Raw genomic sequence first — 25,629 nt, 5'->3', positions numbered from 1 at the left:
GCTTTCAGCATCACAGCAACACACAGCCTCCACAGTGTGACAACCGACAGACGGGTGGTCTGTTTCCCTTAGCGGGAAATGATCAGGTCCATGGAGATGAGAGTGCCGAATCTTAACCACTAGACCACCAGGGCTGGCTAGAAGGGAGATGCAGTGCTTTAAAGCCTTATCAAACTCATGTCATTTCTCCCATAGTTTAGTTTGCACTACTTCATAAGGACAAATGTTTTTACTCAACTATAAGTTAGTATCTCACCAATGTTAAGAAAAAACTTATTTTTATTTGAATAATTTGAAGTCCTTGAGAACCACATCAGTGATGCTTTTTAATTCCATAGAGATTAGATCTCACTCTCAAGGCCCATTTGGGAAATGGGCAGAGTGGCCCGAGGACGATAATAAAATGCTCTCTGCAGAACGAGTGCTTCTCCTTCATGGCATGTGATGGGTTTTGATAGGAGGCTGTGTTTTCTTTTGTGTGTACACTTATCCCCTGGGAATAGCAACAGAAGTCTAAGATTGGGCTTCCCCTCTAGACCATGTGAATTAAAACAAATATCCATTGGTCCTGCCATGGTTTAGCTACTTCTGACTCACATACCATCCAGTTCCTAATTCTAAAGCAGTGGTCCTCAATTAGGACACATGGCCCTCTCTGGAGGCATTTTTTATTGTAATGGCCTTGGGCTGAAGGAGCTACTGGCATCTAATGGGAAGAGAGATGGTAGGGATGCCCAGGACAGCCTCGCATAACAAAGGGAGAACCTGCTCTAAATGGCAATAATGTCAAGGCTAAGAAACCCTGTTAGAGGAGTAGCATGTTCCATAAGAGAACCGCCCTTTTCAGTCTGTTGTTATGTCACATGTTTGTGGACCAGGTTACCATTAAGAATTTTTCCGCTGTGGAGAGAGGTTAATATCCCCGTAGGTGTTTTTCCTTTGATCATCTGCATCACCTAAGCTGGGTTTGGCCACATCTTTGAGCTTACCAAACTTCATTCCAGTTTTTATTTTCTTTGTGTCCTTGGACTCTAACAGGGCATGGAAGTGATTCGGTTTCTTTGAGTAGGAGATATAAGGTGGAATGCACTTTCCACTTTATGTTCACTGGTCTGAGCAAAGTTCTCTCTTTGGAAAGAGAAAATAGCTTGAGGTGGGTGCTATTTAACAAGCAGATGGAGCTGTTAAATCAAGATATAATCTGTATTTCTTCACCCTAATTTGAAATTGAGAAGTTATTTATAGTGATTGAGAAACATAAATTAAGTATTTCACCTTCTTTCTTTGTAGGAAATACAGTTGGAGCATGCAAAGCAAGCCTTTGTGCAAAGGGACAATGCCAGGACCGGAAAAGTCACAGCCATTGACTTCAGAGACATCATGGTCACCATCCGCCGCCACGTCTTGACACCTTTTGTAGAAGAATGTCTGGTAGCTGTAAGTTGTAACTTGCTCTAATGAAGTAGTTTATTCTACCTAGCGTAAGCTCAGTAAATAAGGGATTATAAGAACAATTCTTACAAATTATGTAGAGTTTTTTCCTCTTTAAAACACTAACATTTTCTTAATGTGATCATATATATGACCAAACTTACAGACAGTGTGTGTTTGGGCTAGTTTTAGTGGATAGGTTAATTTGTTACCTGGATAATATGGAATATCTTAAAGAAATGTATTAACTGGTTCTTTTTTTTAAAAAAAGGAAAAAGAAATTTATGATCACATACTAATTTTGCTTTATATTTTGAGGTATGTCGAATGTTCATCTTCACTTTTGTCTATTCTCCAAGGTAAAATTTTTTAAAAAACTGATGCCTACAGATATATTTGTTTGAGTAGTCAGCAGAATGGGAACCCTGAACTTTAGATTCACTTGTTCTTTTAACGTGTGTGTTGAGGCCACAGTGGCACATGTGACAGGAGGAGCCCTACTATTCTGTGTCACAGAGCTTCCATCCTGGTGGCTGTGCAGCCACTCTCTTCACATCAAGGTCCCAGAGAGTGTCCTGGAACATTCTGTGGTGGTGGTTCCCAAGCCTTGATCATGGACCATAAGAATCACCAGGGATGATAATTACAAATTCAGATCCTAAGGTCTCTTCCAGGCCTACCGATTCATCATCTACAGGTGGGGAGGTCCTATAACCTAGTTTCTAAAGCTTCCTAGATAATTCTGATGATCTCTCAAATTTGGGGACGCTTAAACAATGATAACTCTCCTCTTGTTAATCCCAGGGAGAAGCCTTTTTGAGCATTTTCACCATCATCTGAGTTTCCCACAATGCTTACCATAGGCAGGAACTCAGGGTAGCTTGTCATTTTTCGTTTTTTTTTTTTTTTTTTTTGCTTCCTGGTGCCTCTTTTTGGAGACATGGCCTTATGACAAGGCCTTTCTCATTCTGGCACTGTGTTAATCCAGCTCCGTTTATTGGTTCCCCCCTTCCCTTCTCCATTCTAAACTCTCATGTCAGCTATTTTAAATGATTACTAAGTGAAGATTTATATGGTTGTTACCTTATAAAGAAGTGCTTTCCTAATAAAAATATTTTGCCTTGTTAGGGAACGATAGAATTGGAAACCTCAAATTGAAGTTCCATTCATAATGGACGTGCTGTCTGTTTCCCTTGCCCCTGTGAAGAAATATGGTTTCTTACAAATTCTGATTATCAGAATTCTGACCGGTCTTAACCTCCATCAAAGCATATGACATCTCATAATTTTACCATAATATGCTTGTTTGCCAGAAATCCCACCAATGTAAAGTCTGTACTTAAATGATTATTTATTGCTACTTATAAGTAACATGACAAATCATGATATTAATGTTAGATTGACCACTTTTCATAGCATGTTTTGTGTTGGTATAATATAGTTTTGCATGTTTAAGCACACACGTGTGCATGTGTATAATATACTTTTACATGTCTAAGCTTTTAAGAATTGCTCATTAGTTGAAATAAACAAACTTATAAAACATTTCCAATTGAAATTTGAACTCGGTAAATTACTACTGGTCCTGTTGTTATAATCCTACACATGTATTTATTTAGTTTTCTAGGACTTGTTTGGAGAGTACAAGTTCTGGTCATGATTAGTTGCAGTTACTTCTAAAAATCATTTATGGCTTTTTTTTTTAATGTGAAAGAAAAATCCTTATGGCCATTTCTTATACACACTTCCCTGATTACTTCCAAAACTAGCATTTTATATATGTACTTCTGAATCTTCTTCATTCTATAAATTCTTTGTTCATTTTTCTTCTCTGCTTTCTTATTTTCAACTTACTTAAGGCTGCTGGAGGTACCACGTCCCATCAAGTTAGTTTCTCCTATTTTAATGGATTTAATTCGCTTCTTAACAACATGGAACTCATTAGAAAGATCTACAGCACTCTGGCTGGCAACAGGAAAGATGTAGAGGTGACTAAGGGTAAGTGAGAATAAATCTGAATTCTTGCCTGCAAGTATCTTGGTGTATTATTATTATTAGGATGAAGAAGGCAACCAAGGGTTTATTTTATAGGTTTTTCTATCCCACTGACACACATTAACCATATGGTACATGTGTGTTCTCCATCCTTTGATCAGACAAACAAAAGCAAACAAAGCAATCTTTGGCAAGTTTTAAATAAACCAAAGATAGTCTTTGAATGAGGGAACCATGTAAAGTTTCGTAAATATTTTCAAATCTTACTAGAACCTGAGCTTAATTGGCAGCCTCTAAAATGGCCTTCAGAGATGCATGAGAAATTCCATAAACTTATACTGGTGACAGTGTGTGTTGATCTGTAGTTTTGGAGCAAGACATCAGCATTTCAGTGAGATTTTTTTTAAACCGAGGATTCCCTTAGGAATTCCACAGCTTCACTAATGCAACCTCCTGGAACCTATGCATGTGATGTTTCATATCTGCTTCCTTGTTTTCTCTGACCTGCAATTTGATTAAGATCCTGTGTCATTTATTCAAAGCCCTCAGGTGACACCAAGATTGTAAAGTCAGTGTCAGAGAAACTCTGCTGCGCCCTCTTTCCTAATGAATGAAAGAACTACAAAAATTCTTAGCCTGTTTGTCTTGACTTGAATTCTATGACTGATGATAGTGAAATTTCTGATGTTCACTTGTTCCGGTGCCTTGAGTTAATGCTGCGTTTAGTGGCTATTCCTTCTTGAATCTTTCTCTTTTAACTCTTTTTCCATACAGAGGAGTTTGTTCTGGCAGCTCAGAAATTTGGTCAGGTTACACCCATGGAAGTTGACATCTTGTTTCAGTTAGCAGATTTATATGAGCCACGGGGGTAAGTTGGCCTTTTTTTTTTCTTCATTAGCTTAATAAAAGAAGTTTAGGAGGTAGGAGTGGGAGGAGGGAAGCAAACCTAGAAAGAAAGAAGCCAATTTAAAGACGACTGAAATATGGGAAACAAGAAAAGGAACGTTTTAAAGTCCCATAATGTAAATTTTAATAAATTTGTATTTTGTCATTGCTTGTGTTTGTTTTCCCTCCAGACGAATGACCTTAGCAGACATTGAACGAATCGCTCCTCTGGAAGAGGGAACTCTGCCTTTCAACTTGGCTGAGGCCCAGAGGCAGGTGGGCACAGGAGCAAATGTGTTTCCTGGGGTTTCTTGAGTGGGCCCCCCCCACCCCTTTTCACTTGCAATTGCCTTTTTGGCACTGGTATCTGACCTGCCATTTTTCCACTTTGCACCAAAGATCTAGACAATTTCAAAAGGCTGAAAGGAGAAATTACTTAGAGATGTTCTGATTAACAGATAACTAGTGTTTGCTTATTTCTCTCGAAGATGGGATGATTTCCTAAATATTGGGAACCTAATGCTCCATGAATAGGCAGAAGAGCTTTTCTTCTTCACTAAATCTCATGGTGAGAGATGTGGGGAAGGCGTCCTATTTTGGTGTCGCTGTCCCCAGCGAAGCGGCGCATTGCCAAATGGAAGCCGTCTTTGCTCCGCAGAGAGGTACTTCATCAGTGCATTGTCTAACTGCCATGCCTTCCGTTTTTCTGAATATCAAAATGAGATAATTTTGTTTAGTCTGGAGTCATAGTTTGAAGGCTTTTAGACCTATTTTCTCTGTGAAAGGATTCATAAGTTATGTGGAAACAATTTGAGGAATGCTAAATTTTATTTTATGGTTAACAGAAACCGATCTCTTGAAGTTGTGGGAGTCAGAAACTTAAGACATGGGACCTCCTCATTTAACTCTTGCTCGACTTTCTGTAGATCACGATTAGAGAATAAAAGCCTTCATGGCCTGTGTGGGGCTCACATGATGTTTGTAAAGTAAATCCACTCACAGACGAGCATCGTTTTAGAAAAATACCTCCTTTAAGGCAAAGCCATCTCTGAATCCTGGGAGACTTAACAGTTTTTGGCATGGAGCTCTGGGTCTGTACAGAGACGCCAGTTTGACCACAATGGGTTGATGCGGGCTACATTTTTAGGACTGGCAGGCCTCGAGCCAGGACCCCCTCCCTTTAGTGCTTTCCCACCCCAATGCAGTGGGGAGTTTTGTGTGCACGGTGTAACTCGAAGTGGTGGGTGTGTGCTCAGTAAATCCTAACTAGGCACCTCTGGAAAACCAGCTGGCTGCTGTTAAAAGCGGAAGCTGATTTCCCCGAGTGCGGGAGAGAGAACTGTGTAATCACGTGCAGAGGTTGAAGCAACATTGCTCTCCCCTCCCTTTGATTTTTAAACACTGCTTACCAGATGATTATCTCTTCGTCTCTGTGGTACTAGCTATTGTAGAAATTTGGGGATTAAGAAAAAGCAGAGAAGTTTTTGTTTAGATTCCTCCTGTTCTCCAGCTGGCAGTGGTATCCCGCAATTTTTCCTTCATGCCCTCCGCAGCTTTTGAGAGTTTATGATGGGTGCTTGTTGATACCAGCCGTGAAAGGGTTAGATGAGATTGATGAGATTTACAGCAGGAAGTGACTGGCTGCTGCTTAGAGGTTTAGAGCAGTTCACAATGGCCTTGCCTGGAATATTCTTTACTATATGAACCCCACTGGGCCTGACAACATTGACAGACTCAAGCAATGGAGGTCACCCACCCGGCAGGCTCGGTGCTAGCAGTTATCCTCAACAGAGGAGTGCAAGAGTAGGAATCTCTCTTGTCTCATTTCTTGAGCATGCTACATTTCTAGCTTCAGAAAAGTTAAATAAAAGTCTGGGATTTCATTTATTTGTTTTTTAGATGAAGAATTAGTGATAGTGGTAGGGCACAGCCCACCATTATTTTCATAGTATTTTCACTCATTATTTTGATTCCAGAACCTCTCTAAGCATTGCATGTATATCCATGTAAATAAAACAGTGCCTGTCTTATGGATGCATCTGTCAAAATAAAGTTACTATTGACTTCCAGCTATACAGGGATAGAGTTGAAAACACCCCATGGAATTTGCAGAAGAAATGTTTTACATTCTAAAAGATGCGTTATTTCTATGTAAAGCTATTTTCGGTTAAATGACTTTGAAGGAATTTCCAAATTATCTCGTTGTATTGGAATTGTGTTACATTGACAGCAACTAAAATTTAGTAGGTTGATAGCTGGAGTGGGTAATTATTTTTATTGTTCATGGATTTTAATTATTGTGGCTTTTGAAAAAACTAATTTTATTGAATGTATTTATTCATTCAACAGGTATTTATTAAACAATAACTATATACCACCCTCATTTGACAACTCTCTGTGACATAAAATTACTATTTTATTTATGTAGACAGAGAAATGCAATACTCTGAAATGTTCTGACATCAAGAACACTGTAAGGATAATAGGTCAAAAGAAAACAATAGGGCCGGCCTGGTGGCACAGCGGTTAAGTTCACACATTCTACTTCTCAGCAGCTCGGGGTTCGCCGGTTCAGATCCCGGGTGTAGACATGGCAGCGCTTGGCAAAAGCCATGCTGTGGTAGGTGTCCCACATAGAAAGTAGAGGAAGATGGGCATGGATGTTAGCTCAGGGCCAGTCTTCCTCAGCAAAAAGAGGATTGGCAGCAGATGTTAGCTCAGGGCTAATCTTCCTCAAAAAAAAAAAAAAAGAACAACAATTAAATAACAACTGACTGGCCTGAATTATGAATTTAGAAAAGACAGACAAAAAGAGAAGAAAGTAACCATCACCTGTAATACAACCACCTAGTTGTGGCCACTGTAAATATTTTGAATGTCTCTGGGTGGTAGGATAGCCAACATGTTAGTATTATTTTTATATGCATAAAAAAATAATTGCATTAAAAAATAACATTGCACACAGTCCTTAATATTGTTTGTAAAAGATTATCATGAAATAGTTCAAATGTTTAAAAAGGTAGAATCGTGTCGTGAATACCTGTCTCCCAGCCATATTATTTTTAACCAGTTTTCACTTTATAATACCTTATGAACATTTTTCTTAATATCATATATTCTTTTACAGTATCTTTTTTAACATTCTTTTTTTTTTAAAGATTGGCACCTGCGCTGCCATCTGTCGTCAATCTTTTTTTCTTCTTCTTCTCCCCAAAGCCCCCTGGTATATAGTTGTATACTCTAGTTGTGAGTGCCTCTGGTTGTGCTATGTGGGATGCCGCCTCAGCATGGCCTGATGAGCAGTGCTGTGTCCACGCCCAGGGTTCGAACTGGTGAAACCCCAGGCCACTGAAAGAGAACGCGTGAACTTAACCACTTGGCCGTGGGGCCAGCCCCATTTTTTTTCTTTTAACATTCTTGTAGCTTGATCCTTGTTTCCGTACATGATTATTTTCTACCCTAACGTTTTACAAGTAGAATTGCAAGGTCAAAGGTCATATACATTTTAAGGGTTTGGGTATATATTACCAAGTTTCCCTTCAGTTTATACTTGATTAAATGGCAGTTTTGAGAAGCCCTGTTTTCATCAACTCTTGCCAGGCTGAGTATTGCCATTAAAAGCAAACAAAGAAACAAACCCCAAAACCTGCCAATTTGATTGATGAAGAATGATCTCTCATTAATGTTTTTAAATTTGTATCTCTTCGGTGACTAATGAGAATTGAACATTTGAAAATAGGTTCATAACATTTTTGGGGGGTACATAATGCCTTTCATTCTGTTAAATTTGATTTTAAGCATTAACAGCAGTAATAACTTTTCAGTATTAAGAACTTAGAGAATCTAGCCCTACCTTCCTGTTTGACATTTTAGTTGTATCGTGAATTTAGAACCCAGGGGTAATTTTTAAAAATAATTTGTGCTCTTGTTTGTTCTATCCTTTCTACCTCCTGTCTTCCCGCTCTCCAACTGCTGTGCTTGCAAAGAAGTCCTCAGTCAATTCATCTCGACCAGTTCTCCTACAAGTCGCAGAGTCGGCCTACAGGTTTGGTCTGGGTTCTGTTGCTGGAGGTTAGTCACGGATGAATGCAAACTTTTTATTTTTCTTGTTCCTCTTATTTTTTCTCTGATTTTCCACCTAGAAATATTAAAGGGCAAAGCCTTCTCTGGTCTTCCCCAAGCCAGTTACTAGTCTGTACCTGAGATGGGACAAGAGCAAAGGGAACTTCTTCCCCATCCCTGCATGTGACCAGGGACGAGGGAATGGCTTTTTTTCTCTTGCTTATCTGCAGATCGGCTTTCTAAAGACAGGTTAGTAATGAGGTTAGGCTGTAGTGATGTGCTTCTTTAAATTTGAACTGTCTACGATGTGCTTTTATAAGGAGACACTTGAATGAACATCCACAGTTGTTTATTAAGAGTATAGAAAGTTAGTGCAGTTTTAAAATCTGCCCATGCAAAATTTGTTTCTCTCCTTTTATCAGTCTTCTCTGACTTTCACGAGCTTCCCCTTTCCTCCAACTGACCTTAATTCCTTCTGAAATATTGGTATTATTTGATTTTAGCTGTCGGAGCTACTGCCGTGTATCCTATTGATCTTGTAAAAACTCGCATGCAGAACCAACGATCAACTGGCTCGTTTGTGGGAGAACTTATGTATAAAAACAGCTTTGACTGTTTTAAGAAAGTGCTACGCTATGAAGGCTTCTTTGGACTGTATAGAGGTTAGTGCCATGTGCTAAATTCGTGTAAGGTGAAATAATACTCAAAGGTTTTTCCATCCGAATGCCTGAAATGTGTTAGAGAGACTGCGTTAAAATGGAAATGCAGCAGATTCTCAATTATCCATGCTAATGGAAGTAGGCTGGAGGCTTCTAGGGCATGGCTAATCAGAACAGCACGTAATCTGAAAGCCTTTTGTATTGCTCTGTCGTACGTTTTGTTTCTTAAAATTATTTTTATAAATGTGTTCAGTGAGTTTTTAAAAAGCTCGTATTGTTTATGTTCTTGAAACAACTTCAATCACCAGCTAATAGAGGCAAGCATCCTGGGGACAGGACAGAGAGCCCCTGGGGGATTGATCGTCCTTGAATATACCAGGAAAAAGTCTATCAAACGGGTAACTGAGGATTCAGGAGAGCTCTCCTCTACTGTCTCTTTCTGAGTTCAGGGTGCCCCTTCCTTTCCTCGGACTCTGTGCCCAGTGGAGCTGATTGACACACCACTCTAGCCAGGCAGTCCTTCTGTGCCCTGCTGCTTCTTTCATCGTCTAAGTTTCATTAAGCAACGAGAACAGTAGCAAAATATGTCATCACTGATAGAAAGGATCCCAAGACCCTGCCTGCTTTTCCACTACATTGGCCTAAAGAGGCAGGACTTTGCTTCCCAGCCCTCTCTTTGTGATTGCCTTCTACGAAGGGAAAAGAAGTAAGTTTATTTGCATCCAGGAAAACACAGTATCTCAAGGCAGTTGAAGCTGAGCCACATTACCATTTGGCAACCGCAAAACTGGCAGGATCTTCCTTCCCCGCTCCGACTAGTACTTGCTCTAGAAGAAGAAATTAATCTTTCGTACTCGGTGGCGACAGACCTTGGAAGTGGCAGCCATGGGGACCTGTGCCTCTGGGCCTCTTCTGCCATCTGCTGACTCTAGTCTTTACCTTAAGCACCCAAGTTAAGAAAAACAAAGACCCCTCTTGAAATCTCTCACCTTAGAAACTGGGAGCTTTCAAACTCCAGAGAAGTTCCATTTTGCAGGTTCTATTGTGTAGGTAGATAACGCCCATCAAAGGTCTTTTGATCTTTTTCTGCCCTCTTTCCCTCACCCCCTACCTCGTCTTACAATTGGGAAGGTCTTTGACCCCAGGTGATTGATGATGACCCTTCAAGGGTCACTGCCTTCCATTTGAAATACTTTTCCCTCCTGGTGACAGCAAACCTTGCAAATGAAATGTCTCCCTCTACTACAAGGTTAATGTCACAGTTCCTGCTTTGCAGTGATTCAGGCAAAGGCTACCACCTTCCCCGTTCTCGCAGGTTGTTTTCTGCAGGGAGAGCTTTGAACCTCAAGTTGGACACACGTCTGAGCCTTGGCGTTGCTTCACAAACTGCTGTTAGGGGCTTCCTTTGGTATTGAATTAAATGCCATGGATGCCCTTAGAATTGTGAGAAATTTTTTTCTTCTTTTTTTGTCCTGCTGAATGTCTTTAATGTGCTTGTGTTGACCCAGTTTGTTTTAATCTGGAATCCCTTCTCTTTCCTCTTTGACCACACCCAGCAGGTCCTGCTTCTTGGTTGCATCTGGATTTCTTTCCTTGACCTGTCCTTTTGACCCCATGGACAGAACAGCTTAAAGCACACCTGAGTGCTGAGGGCTGCGCTGGCATGCGCCACCCCACAGACCTCTTGCTGCTTTAGTTATTACCTCTGTGAGATGGAAGGGGCCGGTGTTAGCCCCTCAGGGAAGGGGAGTGTGCCGGCCTATTAGAGAGAAATGGAGGCTCACTCTGAACCCCAAAGAGGCGGCTCCTCACCCTTTTTCTGGTTTAGAAATAGCCATTTATCTAACCTGTTTTGAATGCCTTAACCCTCAGGGGTCCTCAGTGAGAGGATAAGTAGGGTGTGAATATAAGATCAGTTCTGGGAGTCACCTGTGTTCATTTCTCCCTGATTTCTTCTCTTTTCTAGTAGACGATTTTAAAACAGAAGATTTACTGTAAGACTTTGTTTAGTTCCATTCTGTAATTTGGATCTTGAGAGCAAAGAGATGATTGGCAGTTCACGTTTTTAAAAAAATGGTTTATAGTCTAATTTCGTAGATGACTTATTTCTATTAATTGGTTGGGGACCAATTAATTCCCTTTAGTGCCTTGCACAAAGTCATTAATTAATAATTGTATATAACTGCGTACTTGTAAATGCTTATCATTGGGTAAGACAGATCAGATGAAATGGGAAACCATTATTACTAGCAAAAAACTATAATAGAAACAAAAAAAACCTGAAGTATTTCTAAGAATCAGTATTCTAACCTTTGTATACAAAGTCAAGATATGCATGATTCTTTGACTATAAATTTCTCATTAAATGTAATTTTATTGTTTAAAAATTTTATTATTCCCGGGGAAAACTTAAATTTCAATTCTGAGAATTTAGAATTGCTACTGTTAATGCTTCACCTGGCAGTATTTGAGAAGATGTCAGTGTACATCTCTAATTTATAAACATGTTTTGAAATATTGAGCATATTTTTTCCTATTATGGAATTTTGCTTAACATGTAATTTTTCCGCATCAAGACATATATAATTGCTAATATTTCCTGAATAGTGTAATTTGGAAATGTTGTATAAGTAAGTTCTCTCCCCTATTTTAAAATTATCTTTATGCATATTTTGGAAAAAAGTTGGCAGTTGGCCCTGAAAAAAGTTGCTTACAGCATGTATCCTTATTATAAGGTTAATAATCATCTCTCTGCTTTTCTTTTTGTGACAAGAATACAGATCTCTAAAGGGAAGCTGTTTTTGTGTTTAGAAGTAATTCCTCGTAGAACTGCTAAAATGAAAGTTATTTTTAAAGAACACTTTCAACACTCCATCGCTTTTTCTTTTCTCTGGTACGTGCCAGCATCTGCACGCAGTTCTGGCGGTTACCCAGTCGTAGTCAGGGAGCAGGTTTGAGTCACTGCCCTGTAGTCCAGAGGAGACTGATACCACCGCTGTGGGATTGTTAGCGCGTGTCTTCCGTGGACGTCGAGTCCTGTGCCTCGGACAGCCACAAGTCACTTTGGTATTGTGAGTTGGTTAGGTCTTACTCTGTTTCTTTGTCTCGGGAGTCTCTCATTTTGGGGGTAAGTTTTGGTTGTTAGAAATCCTATGAGACTGACTCTGCAAACCTTCTCTATAATACAGACTGCTTTCTTTGCAAGAAAATGATTGCTTTTCCTAGGTTTTTCTGTAATTTTTGAAAATCACAACCCCGGTTGAAATAACACCAAGATAATCCAGATCTCCCTGAAGTCCCTGTAAAAAAATCTTCGTCTGTTTCTCCCCTGTCTCCAGATTGATGTTTGGAGACAACTCAGGTGTTTAAAATCCTTAATGAATTACCTGACAGCTTATTTGGTTTGCATGAATCGCATGACCAAATAAGTCAGTTATTGGCCTGCTATAGACTTGGCTATTAAAGAGAAACAATTGATTGGGTAATCATCCATACTTAAATGCTCTTAATGTTACGGGAATAACTGATTTCTGCCTTCAAACTTTGCTACTCTCTCCTCCCTCAAATGCTTCAAGTAATGAGATGAGCAGTCTTAGAAATGGGAAAATAATTTGGGGAGGATGTTGGGGAGAAAGATGGATTCAGGAGGAATTAGGATCCATGAGAAAGACTTCTTAAAGAAAGGTTTTTGTTTTTGTTTCTGCCGATGGGAAAAGCCATAAAGAAAATCTGCCAGAAAGAGAAATTAGATCATTTTATGAATTAAACTTAATTTGGAACACAACTTAATCTTTTAGGTAATTGCCAGAAAACTTTTTTAATCAGTGCATTGATCCAGGCTTGCAAAGTTTTAAATGTATCTGTTTCAAGTTGTCTGTGTGGTGCAAAAGCAGTTATCTTCCATCCTGGAATGTTCTCAAGGTGACATCTAGAGGATATTGTGGTGATATCTCCAGAAGTTATTGATATGTTTGCATTCTAGAAGGAAGTTTTGTCAGACAGCTAGTTTAAGCTAGGTCTCTTCTTGTGGTTAATGGTTCTATATAAGAGAGTATCCAAGTTACATGGATGCCCAGTGAGATTCCTCTTGTGGCTAAAAATAAATTTAAAAATCCTAGCACCAAAATAAGATGATAGGAGTTCCTACAACTCTGTTTTGCATAGCTTAAGAACACACATCTTGGAGCAAACCGCAATGAACTTCGCTGAGTCATGGGTGTCCATCCTCGTCTACCAAAACATCTAATAAGTGCAAATGGATGGGTTTGAGTCTTATTTTCTTGGCCAATTTCACTTATGGTATTAAGCTGTGAAAAGATCAAAAGGCAGATATTTGGTTATAGGAGACCAAATAAAAATGAATGAAAGACTTGAACAGTTCATGAGCTGGGTAATTGAATCTCCAGAAATCTACAGTGAGCCAACTGTACTGAGCACAGGGCATTAAAATAGGAGACTAAGGTAACACAAACTTCAGCTAAGGTGGGTGGGGTGTTATCAGAGGCCTGAGGGGGCCAGATGAGAGCAGTGATGAGCTTGGAAAGTTGGGAAAGATGACAAAAAGGTGAAACTAGACGTAGCCTGGAGAAGAGAATATTAATAAACAAATTAGTTCCAGGCCTCAAGAAGGATGATTTATAACGAGCTACTGTCATTGCTGAGACTGAAACAAGGGAAATAGATTAAACCTCAGCAGCAAGGAAATAGTTTAGATACAAGAAAAGATAACTGGAACCCTGAAAGTTGCCATATACCAGAGTGAACAACTAAAGGGGTGGATATAATCCATCTTCCCAATGATCTTCACTTCTGGAAAGCCCCAACATAGAGGAAGAGTCAAAGGAACTCAAGTTTTTTCTAGACCATGATCAGTATCATTCACTTACTGTAACACTCAGTCTCCCAAAGGAATCCTGAGCCATAGCTAAGATAGCAGATGGTTCTTAACATTTTGAGTAAAACATTTAACCCAGATAAACAAGCGTCTAAATCTTAATATCTGCCATTGCCCCCTGCCCCTGCCATTTCCCCAGCTCCTCTGTATAGTCCCTTGGGATAGCACCCCAAGAGCTGGTAGAGAACTGGATTGTAATGAGGATTGTGAAAGGGGATAGTGTAGTTGGGAGGGTGGAAATGCCTTATGCCTGGGGGCAATATGAGTCAAAAGCCGACAGACAAATGGGAGGGGAGGAGGGAGGGAAGAATGCTTGAGCAAGTGAAGAGAGAAGGCCATGGAAATAGGAGCAGGAATAAAAGCTGTGGGACAGGGGCGCAGAGTGCTGATAGCTCCAGAATGAAGGTTAATCTGATGTTGAAAGCAAGGAAGGTTCTCTGGGAAGATAGGGGCAAGTGTAGTGGCCTCAATGGTGAGGTCAGGAGGGTAAGAATTTAACATCGGAGGGGTTGCCTCTGGGTTGAAACTAGATAACACAAAAAAAGTGCTGGAGGGGGCTTTAGCTATAGCAGTAGGGGTCTCTTAGGCATTAATTTCCTGTACAAAATTCTGCTGCTTGTCTCTGCCCTGCGTGTCTTCTACCCCATTTTATGTGCTCTGAGCTACCTTTCTCAGGGCTGGGCTGGGCACTCTTGAACTTGCTTTTGTCTGACCTGAGCTTGAAACGCTGCCTTAGTTGTGGAGGTTCTTCCTTATTGTGGCCCCTCAACATCTATGCTCCTGTTGTCTCGTCCAGCGTGGTCTTTTGGGACACCTGCTACATGTGGTTACTGTTGTCCATGGACGTCACCCTGGCTCCTGACCCCACTGGCTTTCCCTGAACCCCATTCCCAAGTTATTCCCTGACTTACTCATTCACCAGGCCGTAACCTACAACTTGGCTCTGCTGTTCGGTGCTTCCAGTGTTTAAAGAACCTAACATTCAGGAGCTGGAGAGGAAGAGATGGAGGCCTGATGTGGATGCCTCTCACGTAGCCACCCTCCTTTTGTTGTGTGAAAGGGCCAGTCAGTACAGGGTGACAGCCCAGTGTGAGCGGGGCTCAGAAAAAAGTTTCAGAACAGTCTGGGCCAGAAGAAATGCCTTTGTAGAGCAGAGAAAGAAGCTGGAGCCGTAAGTCCACTAGAGTGAACAGGGAAGAGCTGAGTGTTAGGGGTTCTGGAGCTGTGATTGAAAATAGTGGGGACCTGAATTCGACTCTGAGTGCCACTGCATGGTCACCAGGCAGTTACTGACTTGGAACAAGCTGCTTACCCTCTCTAGATTCCAGTTTCCATGAAGGAAGAAGAGGAGGATAGTGATGATGATGGTGATGTTGATAAAGATAAAAACAACCAACCAAAACCACTTCTGTGGTACTTACTGTGTGCTTGGCCCTGTTCTAAGGGCTTTATGTATATTAACTCATTTCATCTTCAAAACTACCCCATGAAGATGGTACTGTGTTTATCCCCATTTTACAGATGTGGAAACTAAGGTACAAAGAGATTGGATAACTTGCCCATTACACAGCTAATAAATAACATTCTGAATGCAAATTCTGGACCAGCCTGGCTCCAGACTCCATGCCCTTAATCACCTGGCTCTCCTGCCACTCAGTAGAAATTATGTTGTAAAAAGTTGCTTATCATCAGAGGTTGAGAAATGTTTAAGTTCTTAACTAAATTAAAGTTCTTAACTACAGTAAAAATGTAGTTGAGGGGCCAGCCCCATGGCCTAGTGGTTAAGTTCAGTGCACTCCACTTTGGCAACCTGGGTTCAGTTCCTGGGCATGGATCTACACCACTTGTCAGCAGTCATGCTGTGGCAGCAACCCACATACAAAATAAGGAAGATTGGCATGGATGTTAGCTCAGGGTGAATCTTCCTCAAGCAAAAAAAAGAGGAAGATTGGCAGCAGATGTTAGCTCAGGGCAAATCTTCCTCAGGGAAAGAAACAAAACAAAACATGTAGTTGAAGATGTATTGTTATGTCTGTACTACTCCCTTGTCTTTGCCTAAAGTGGGCGGGGCCACTAGACACTGTCAGACCGTATGTGCCCTCACTGCTGTTCTAAGGATGGGCATAAAGCCATGGGAACAGCCTTATACTAGTTAGCTAACTCTGGGCTTGAACATTATTCAGGCTGAACTGCTTCTTGTAAGCAAGAAGAGAATCAAGGATATGCCTTGAAGAGTCAGGTAGAAAGAAACATCACATTTTTTTGAATACATAATATAGGTTGTGAACAGTGTCTGGCTCTTTGTGTACATGTATTCATATAATTATCATAATAAACTAGTGAGTCATAATTAGCATCCTTGGCTTACCAGTAAGGAACCTGGCGTTCAAAGAATAATGTACCCAAGGTCACTTAGCATGGAAGAGGTGCAGACGTGGGGTTCCAGCCCAGGTCTGTCTACCTCTAAAGGCCATGTGCCAAGCCCTTCATTTTGCTGCCATGCCATTGAAATAAATAGTTTTTTTTTTTTTAAGGATTTTATTTATTTCCTTTTTCTCCCCAAAACCACCCAATACATAGTTGTATATTCTTAGTTGTGAGTCCCTCCACTTGTGGCATGCAGGACACCACCTCAGCATGGCCTGACGAGTGGTGCCATGTCCGCGCCCAGGACTCGAACCAACGAAACCCTGGGCCACCAAAGCAGAGCGCGTGAACTCAACCACTTGGCCACGGGGCCGGCCCCTAAGTAGTTTTAATTAGGGCAGCATTATTAATGAGTTTTGTGTAGTCCCTTCCAACTCTGAGATTCTAGAATTTCTGAAAAGTTTTTAAGTAAAGAATAGCATAGTAATCCTCTGATCTAGCACATACTCACAGGAACCTCCTTTTGGGGTCCCATATGAAGCTTAAGTTGGAGGTTCCTGATGTGGGCTCAGTTCCCACACCTCTAGCTCTGTTCTCACTGGGTTGCAAAGGGACTGGAATCAGAGGGGATAGTGTGATTTATATCTCAACCCTATGAAATTTGAAGACAAAATACTATATTAATATTGTACCCTGTAAATCTTTTCTCGCATTAGCAGCCTTCTGGTAAAGTTTGCCAAGGAAGCATTGCCATATGTGCTGATGGAGCCGAACTAAAATGAGAAGATTAGAAAACTAACCACACTAATAAATTTCATTTGAGGCAGTTGGAAAATAGACTGCTGTTTTGACAAGTTAGAAACAACACACACATCCATTCTCTGTTTCTAATGGTACAATGAATTTCCAGAATTCAACAGATGCATCTTGTATTAGAAGCCTAGTTTTTCTGCTGAGTTACCCAGATGTCAAACACACGTGTCCTTTAAACTTCAGTGTGATCGTGTTGAAGGGCCTTAACGAGCCTGGCTGTTTTAGGCATTACTGAGCCATGTTACCCCTCCTCTCTCTGAAGTCAAGGAACCAGGAGGGTGATTGAAATTCCCTCCTCTGTGACTTTTCATTGTCCCGCAGAGCATCAGACCTCCCAAAGGATATTTACCCAGGACTAATGGTGTCAAGGCCTGCATCTGTGACGGTAGTCCACAGCCACCTTTGTTTCCCTGTTTGGCCAGGGTAGTCACCGCAAGAATGGTACTTATCCAGGACCTCCCTCAGGGCCGACATCTGGCCCAGGTCTTAGGAATGGATTTGTACTTCGGTTTTATTCTTAGTGAGTTGAAGTTATTCATTTAATAGAGTGAAACTTGGGGCCTTCGATTGTGTTACTTTGACCTCCTAATTACTCTCCTTGCCTTGGGTCTCTGCTCATACCATCTGTCCTTCACCTGCCTCTGGAACTTTTTCCTTTATGAACTTTACTCTGTACTTTAAAAGCCACACTGTGCATCTACAGAATTTGGTCCAAGCTCCTTAGTGCGGCCTGGGAGAGAAGCAGTGCAGGGCACCAGGTGAGAGCACCCCCGAGCCAGCCTGCCTGCGTTGAACCTACTGCCCCATCTAACAGCTGAGTGACCTTAGGCAGGCTCCTTGAAGCCTGCCTCAGTTTCTTCATCTGTTCATGGGGATAAAAGTAACATGCACCGAATTGTTGACTTGTTGCGTGGATTAAATGTGTTGATTCACATAAAGCACATAGAGTAGTGCCTGGCGTGTGGTAAATGCCCCCAAATATGGGCTGTTGTCATTATCACACTACTGTTATTTATTACAAGGTCTGTGATCTAACCACAGCCTCCAGTGATCTTGCCCTGACCCTGAAAGTGCCATGATCTTGAGGTTTTGGTGCCTTTTCACGTACTGTGCCCTCTGCCTGGACCACCTTGCCCTCTGTTCTACTCATGTCTCTTCTCTCCACTGAACCTCTGCTTATTCTTAAAGGTCCAGGTCAAGCATGTCCTCTTTGATGCTGTCCTCCTTCCTGCAGGCAGAATAACTAGCTCTCTCCACTGTGGTCCCGAAGTACTTTGATATCCCTGGGCTGAGGCGCTCACCACTCTATTCTTAGGTGATTTGTCCCCTCTGGCACACGGAGACACCTAGGTTTCCCTTTTCTGGTAAACCGAGAATTTCTCCAAGGGATGGCACAGATCTTATTGTATTCTTCCCCGTTCCTTCCAGTACCAGGCACACAGAAGGCATTTGATAAATGTTTGCGGAACAAATAAATATTTGCTGCCCTATATTTAGTCTTAAATACAGGGTTCTCTCTTTCGTTTTTTGCTGTTCACAGTGCATTACTAAATTTATAGTGAGAAAGACAAAACTCAATAGCTTAAAAGGCTGGCTGAAGTGATTGTATCTAATGCTGTAGTCATTTGGCTCCGTGGGCTGTTTTTTATTAGTCATTTTAGAAGACTGTCACAGGGTAGTTACAGAGACAAGAGATCATCATTTAAATCACAGTGCTTTCAGCCCATCCATGGTTTTGGTCTACAATTTAATGATGAGAAAAATACATCTAGCGAGTAAATATGTAGCTAAACATTTTGGTACTTGACCTGAATGCAGAGAATAAAATGAAATGTTGTAAATGTTAAGATGTAGTTTAAACAGCTTAGCCCTGCATTTTACTAGTAGAAATTAATGTACTTTCATAAAGTAAAAATAAAGCCTTTCTTCTCATATTACAGATACCATATTATCTCATGTTATATGATATAAGATTAATAAGTGAGTCTAGTATGGGAGGAGAGAGTGCTTATTTTGTATAAGAGCACTTGCTTTGCCCAGATGACTCCATAGCCAGGTTTTCTGTGCCACTTTGGTTCGTTTAGATTATAAAGAGCATAGCCCTACTCACATAGGGGAGCTTTTGATGAGAGTTCATGTGAGAGAGAGAGAAGGCAGAGATCTCAGAAGGATCCCAGGTTGGGGTTTCACCAGAACCTGGCCTCAGCAGGGACTGGAGTATGGTCAAGGCTGGCTCTCCCACCCCTGCATCTTTCATGGGCTGTGTGTTCTCTCTCTTTGGTGTCCATTTGCTCCACATTCTCTTCTCTCCGCCAACCCACTTCCTTTTCTTCTTTGTGGTTTCTGCTTCCTCATGGCGTTAGCACATACATGGCTTCAGCTGGCTGCTTTCCCCATTCCACAGGGTATCTTCTCAGTTTGTGGCTCTGTGCTAACTTGCTCCTCACCTCTGAGGACTCTGTCATGCTCTTGGGAGAAGGATCCTGACTGGCTTGCTCTGCTTTTGGTACCAGGTCATAGGGCCCAGGTTGCTGAACTCACTGGCTGCATGTCTTTTGGGTGTCTTCCCCTTGTCCAGTCAGCTGTGGCCCAGGGGCTCAAAAATATGGTTGTCTAGAGAAGACATTGCAAATTCAAATGTTTATAGCATCCAGGCAGGATATCGACGTGAACAAATAGGCCGGATGTGAGAGGCAGATGCACGTTTGCATATTAGGCACGGGACAGAGTTGAGTGTTGTCTAAAGGCATAGACTCTTAAGCCGGAGGGCTTAGGTTTGGATCCCAATCTCACCATTTATCAGCTGGATAACTCAAAACAAATTACTTAATCTCTGTATGCCTCAGTTTCCTCTCTGCAGGGTGGTTATGAGGGTTAGTGAGTTAGTAAAGTGCTTAAAATGGTGCCTGACACATAATAAACCGTATGTTAGATGTTTTTTAAGAAAATTTTCCTTGGCATCAGCATCCTCATCACTTAGTTCCACAGTGAAATGAGTTTTCTGCCATTTTTCCTGAAACACGAAACTGTCATGGTCTATTTAGTTTTCCCTTTCTGTAGAGGCACAGCACACAGAAACATTTCCTCTATGGTGAGGATATCAGCAGAGCAATAAAAACGATGCATGACAACTGACACTTGTCCTCATTGCCATGTCAGCATTAGGCCATGGTGGGGACCTTGGTGAATTGATGCTTAGGTCCTGTCTAAAGGGCAGAGCCCCGTCCAACTGGAGCAGATTGCTGTGATGTCAGAAAGAGGCCCAGGGCTGTCAGATCAATCTATCAATCTATCTATCTTTACAATAAGTTCAAATTATTCAGTAAAACACATCTGCAGGCTATTGAGTAAAACACATCTGCAGGTTGGATATGTACAGACCTCAAGCTAGTGACTTTTGGTTGCAAGCTGCTCCTTTAGGAACACGGTACAGACAGGGCTGGTCTCTCAGGAGAGGCTGCAAGTGGACCTTTTTCTATAGATGAATTAGAAAATTGTACTTACTGACAAAGGATGACACCGTGAAGCCCCTCTCAAGGACAGCAGTATGACACAGGGAACAATATATTCTGATTCTTGGGGTGAGCTTACTGTGTGTTTCCAAGAAAAGGCTTTTATTTTCTTAGAAAGAACAAATGAAAATGATACCATTTTTTGGTTCAGAAATGTAGGCCCAATACTGCTGTGACTGCCTTTCCTGGAAGTGACCCTTCCTCTCAAAGGCCACACCTGCCCCTTGTGCTCTGATTCTTAATTCCCACTTAACCTAACATGTCCAAAACAGAGCCCCTTGCTTTCCACCCATACCTCTTACTCTCCACAGGCGTCCTTGTCTCTACCCAGGTGTTCATGCTAAAAATCCAGCAACAGCAGTCAAACCCATTTTTCTTTCTCTTTGTCTCCTCTCCCAATACACACAGACACACACACAAAATCAGTATGTCCTGTCTATTTTCCACGCAGCAGTTGGAGTGGTCTTTTAAAAGTTGAGTTAGCACGTCACTCTCCTGATTGAAATCCTCCAATTCTTTCTCATCTGACTTGGAACATATCAAGCTCAGGATCCTGGCCTACAATGTGACTCCAGCATCTGGCTCCTGCCTCTGCCTCTCCCTGTGCCTGCTTCATGCGAGGCGGCACACTGATGTTTCCTCTCATTTTTGAGCACACCAGGCTTCTTCCTATTCTGCTTTCTTTGCCCTATCTGTTCCCCTTCCCGGAATGCATTTTTCTCCAATTGTCACTTCTTTAGGAATGCCTCTTCCCTCCTTCCATCTGAGACCAGTCAGAGCAAGAACCTAGTTTGTCTTGCACTTGTCACCACGTCATAGTTGCTAAGTGAATGAATGGCTGAACTCGGTGGACATTTGGGGGTGGGGAAATGAGAAAAGTGTTAGAAAAAAATAATACGTTCACTAAAGTCCACTTATTTAAGAGACAGGAGAGAAAGTGCAAACTTGTTGTGAAATAATGAGATTTCCTCTATCACTAATACTGTTGATTTACCGGATGTGCAAACGATCCAGAATGTGAGAGGGAATTTACTTGGGCCTGATGTGGCTGTTAGGCATTAGTACTCAAACATTCCATTTTGAGTATTCCCATTAAAGGTAATAGCAGAAAATTGCAGCGAAGATTGCCCTGGTTTTTAGATGGTGATCCCCTCTTTAGAGCTGTTGATTTGTTTAGTTAATGCTAATTTATTTAATAAACTTCTACTTTTTGTTGTTTTTTAGGTCTGTTGCCACAGTTATTGGGAGTCGCCCCAGAGAAGGCCATAAAACTTACAGTAAGTCTTTTGTGTTGATGCTTCTTATAAAGGGAGTTTGCAGACACTCAAGAATCTAGCAGATATTCTTATGTGAATAGCAGGTTTGTGTTTCTTTAGAGGTGCTCATTTGAATGTAGGACACTCACCATACACAACTTTTCATTATTCACCATTTAACACTGAACATCCAAAAGTGTGATAATATATTTGAACGAGACTTTTGGTGATCGCCATCATCATCATCATTGTTGTAATGGCAGCAGCAGCAGCTAGATTTCCTTCACTACCTACCATGTTAGGTGCTTACATGTATTATCTGTTACAGTTTCAATCTCAAGCAAAGTGTGACCCACAGTTTATAGATAAGGAAAGTGAGGCCCACATGGTTTAAGTATTTACCTGTGTTCACACAATTCGTGGGTAGGAAAACTAGAATTCAGAATCAGAATTTTCTGACTCCAAAGCATGAACTCATTTAATTACACATGCTGTTTATAGAATTCATTTTTTAGGGTGTATTCTATAAGCTTTTGCCAAAGCCACATATTGAGGGATCTGAGTTCTAGTTGAAGTTGGTCCTCTGTCAGATCGTTTCTCCAGTGCCTGGCTCCCATATGACAGGTGGAAGGTATTCAGAAAGTGTTTGTGGAGTGGACAGATATTGCCTTTATATCGCTAAGGTCATAAAGCCCCAGAAAGTTCAACTCTACTTTTTAGATTGGGCTGTGTAGCCTTGGCACCTGAAATTCTTTTTTTTTACTGTCTTATTATGTGATCTTGGGACAGCTAATCTTATTTGGCTTTTATCTTCCAAAAACATGATTGATCCTTAAAATTGCTTGTGATGCATACCATTTTGAGAACATCATAATTAATTAATTGATTAATGCTATTGATGTTCCTTGAGACATTTTTTTACATACTGAGTTTCTACTAAGCTGGGAAATCTGCTCAGCCAAATTTGTCTCAGTGATGCACTCATCATCGAGAGGAAATACTATTTTAGAATAAATCTGGTTGGACTTGAAAGTGATTTTTGATCAAACCTTATAAATAGTTTTTAAGTTATGAAAAGTATGTATTTTGTTTCTGTTGTCAATATGTCTCTCTCCTTATGCTATTGTAATTACAGGACACATTTGAGTTTAGGGCTTATCAGTCATCTGTCTTTTAATATTGTTCTCTCTGAAACATCAGGAATACATATATATTTATTTACTTTTTTAAAAACTTACATATATGCTATTAAGAGCGCTTCTCAAACTCTTTTAACATCTGTTAATTTATGCAGTTCAAAATTAATAGACAGGAAAAAATAACATTTATAGATATGTTTTATATGTGTTTAATGAGTTTCTTTATGTTTTTCATCAGCTTCTATAAATGTTTTTCTTCAAGGTGAATGATTTTGTGAGGGATAAATTTATGCATAAAGATGGTTCGGTCCCACTTGCAGCAGAAATTCTTGCTGGAGGCTGTGTAAGTACCTTTTGCAGATCTCTGCATTGGAAAGACTTGTTTCGCATGCATATCATTACCCTGGTAAACAGTGTGGACTAAGGTTTCTGTTCAACCACAGGTCCTGAACAAGGACAGAGTCTACTAGGGCACCTCGGCTTTTCCTAGACAGGCGAACCACTCCTGAGGTGGAAGGGTAAATGTTTCTGATATTATTGCCTGTTAAGTCATGCCTGTTAAATTTGTCACTGCTTGCGGTTGGTTCTGCAATAGAAGTCATTTGTGGCAGAAGTGTTTGGCCCTTGAAAAATCTTTGCTAACTTTTCCTAAAGTTAATTTTTAGTACATTCTTTCCTCATGGCACCCTCTGCTGGGTCAGGCACTAAAATTTGTAGTGTGAAGTCAGCAGCCGTAGCTCTCTGCTTTGCTTTCCCTCATAAGTGCCACCAACTGTTCAAGCTTCCCAGTGCCTCTGGGAGAAGGATGCTGGGAAAGAACTGGCTGAGTGCTCTCTGCATTGTCAAAAGCGCTTGGAATGAGTATTTCTTTATATGGATGAACAACTTGCATCTTGTTCTGAAGTTCAGCAAAGCATTGTGTCTTGTTTTGTCTCATGCACAGGTTTGTTCATGTGAATGTAAATACTTTAAGTAAATTAAACTCATACAAAGACTGGTACTATTTCAAGATAAGGTTGGTTAAATAAACAGGCTTTGATCACTAGGGCAATACAATATTGGTATATTTTCCATCTAAACCTGTGTTTCTTTTCTTATAAGAAAGATGAGGTCACTTTTTTTTTTGTTTTAATTTGCTTGTTCTGTGCAGGAAATGGTATTCATAAAATAACCTTTTTTTGAAAATCATTGAGTTTAGAAGCTGGGCAAGCACCTGAGAATATTAAACCTTTGTTTGGAAAGGACTTATTGTCCTGTCTAACATTGGACAGGGGTTCCCTGAAGGTAGCAGGAGCTGAGGAGTCCTAGCTCCTGGTAATTCATAAGAGATGGGCGGAATCTGGCTGCTGCCTGACTTTCTGTTTGATCACTGACCCGTCGTAGACAGCCAGGTTGGATCCCCTTGTTCTGTAACTTTAGGAGCATTCAGGATGGAAAAAGGGAGACTTTAATGTCCTAAATAAGAAGGGCAAACAATAATAGTCAAAAAGAATTATCAGGAGTTGCAGAAACTGCTCTTCCCGGTAAGTATTGTTCATTTCAAACAACTGTAGTTTCCGTTTGAGTAACTAGATTTTCTAACTTTAAAGAGGCATAGCCATAAGCTGTATCTAGCCCATTCTTCAAGCTGTTGCAAGGGGCCTGAGAGAGCAGGGCGTTTCACTAACTCAGGGGGGTTTGGTTTTTTAAAAAAAAGTCAGGTGCGAAACTTGCTGGAAAGGCATGATTATATATCTCTGGAAGAATTTAAAATGTAAAATTAATGATGTGATACCACTCATGATTTTGGCAATAATCTTGAGGTTTATTTTCTTTTCAATGAAAGCATTTTGCCCGCACGTGGGTCTGGGTGCCAAGGAGATCGGTTGTGGCACGCCTTGCCTACTGTAGGTGGTCCTGCTTTCTTGTATGTGGTCGCCCATTTCAGACACAAAGCACAGATTGGCATCAGAAGTGGTGCCTAGTTACTGTAAAGAGGTGCAGCCCTTTTTCAAACCTGATCTAAACACAGGCTTAAAATTGGAGCCACTTGGGCTTTACAGCTACTTAAAATATCTGTGAAATGAGGTTTGCCATCCTTCATCTCAAAGGCGGTAGACAGTGGTCCTTAGTGTTTCAAGTCCCCTATTTTGCCTTTTTTTTTTCCCCCCAGATAAGCAATCCTGTAGGTAGCAAACAATCCAGCCCCCTTTAGATCTGAGTAGCGGGATGGATGATTCCGTTTTCCATGTGTCTTTTGAAGTAGTAGCAGCATCTCTCTTTGCAGTCTGACACAGTTTTCCCTGTCATCGGAGCCAGTCACACGCCCTAGACAGTCACTGTGAGTTCCACAGCCTCATCTGTCCCATTGGGAGCACAAAGGGTTTTGAGAGGTTGTGTCACATGAGCAGTTCCCCTTCTTAGTTCACCCAACCATTGCCAGGTGTTGACTTGTAACGCCCTGGGGAGCTCACCTTGCTTCTTTATTACTGAGAATGAGTACACACGGCTAACTTTTGCACTTGTAACCAAAACTGCTCATTTCTTTGAAGATGGAAAAATTTGCAGGGAGGTCTTTGTCTCATAACATTCATAGTGCTTAACAATCTGTTTTGTTATATGTATATATATTTTTTT

At 41.0% G+C, this 25,629-nt stretch overlaps 1 protein-coding gene across 2 annotated transcripts in view; it reads left to right on the top strand.

Annotated features, from left to right (window-relative positions):
• SLC25A13 (solute carrier family 25 member 13) overlaps positions 1-25,629 on the top strand; it is a 195,997-nt gene that overhangs the window by 115,050 nt on the left and 55,318 nt on the right. Inside the window, exons 6-13 of one of the 2 annotated variants that reach the window (XM_023639244.2) lie at positions 1,291-1,437; positions 3,291-3,429; positions 4,201-4,294; positions 4,503-4,587; positions 8,298-8,382; positions 8,877-9,035; positions 21,843-21,895; positions 23,276-23,356. In XM_023639244.2, the coding sequence (XP_023495012.1) occupies positions 1,291-1,437; positions 3,291-3,429; positions 4,201-4,294; positions 4,503-4,587; positions 8,298-8,382; positions 8,877-9,035; positions 21,843-21,895; positions 23,276-23,356 (843 nt within the window). The remainder of the gene's footprint in view (positions 1-1,290; positions 1,438-3,290; positions 3,430-4,200; positions 4,295-4,502; positions 4,588-8,297; positions 8,383-8,876; positions 9,036-21,842; positions 21,896-23,275; positions 23,357-25,629) is intronic. The other variant, XM_014739147.3, reaches the window with a different exon arrangement.

Source organism: Equus caballus, chromosome 4 (genome assembly GCF_041296265.1).
Source record: "Equus caballus isolate H_3958 breed thoroughbred chromosome 4, TB-T2T, whole genome shotgun sequence".
Classification (NCBI taxonomy): domain Eukaryota; kingdom Metazoa; phylum Chordata; class Mammalia; order Perissodactyla; family Equidae; genus Equus; species Equus caballus.
Note: the sequence above shows the minus strand (reverse complement) of the source record. Positions and strands in the feature narration are given on the sequence as shown.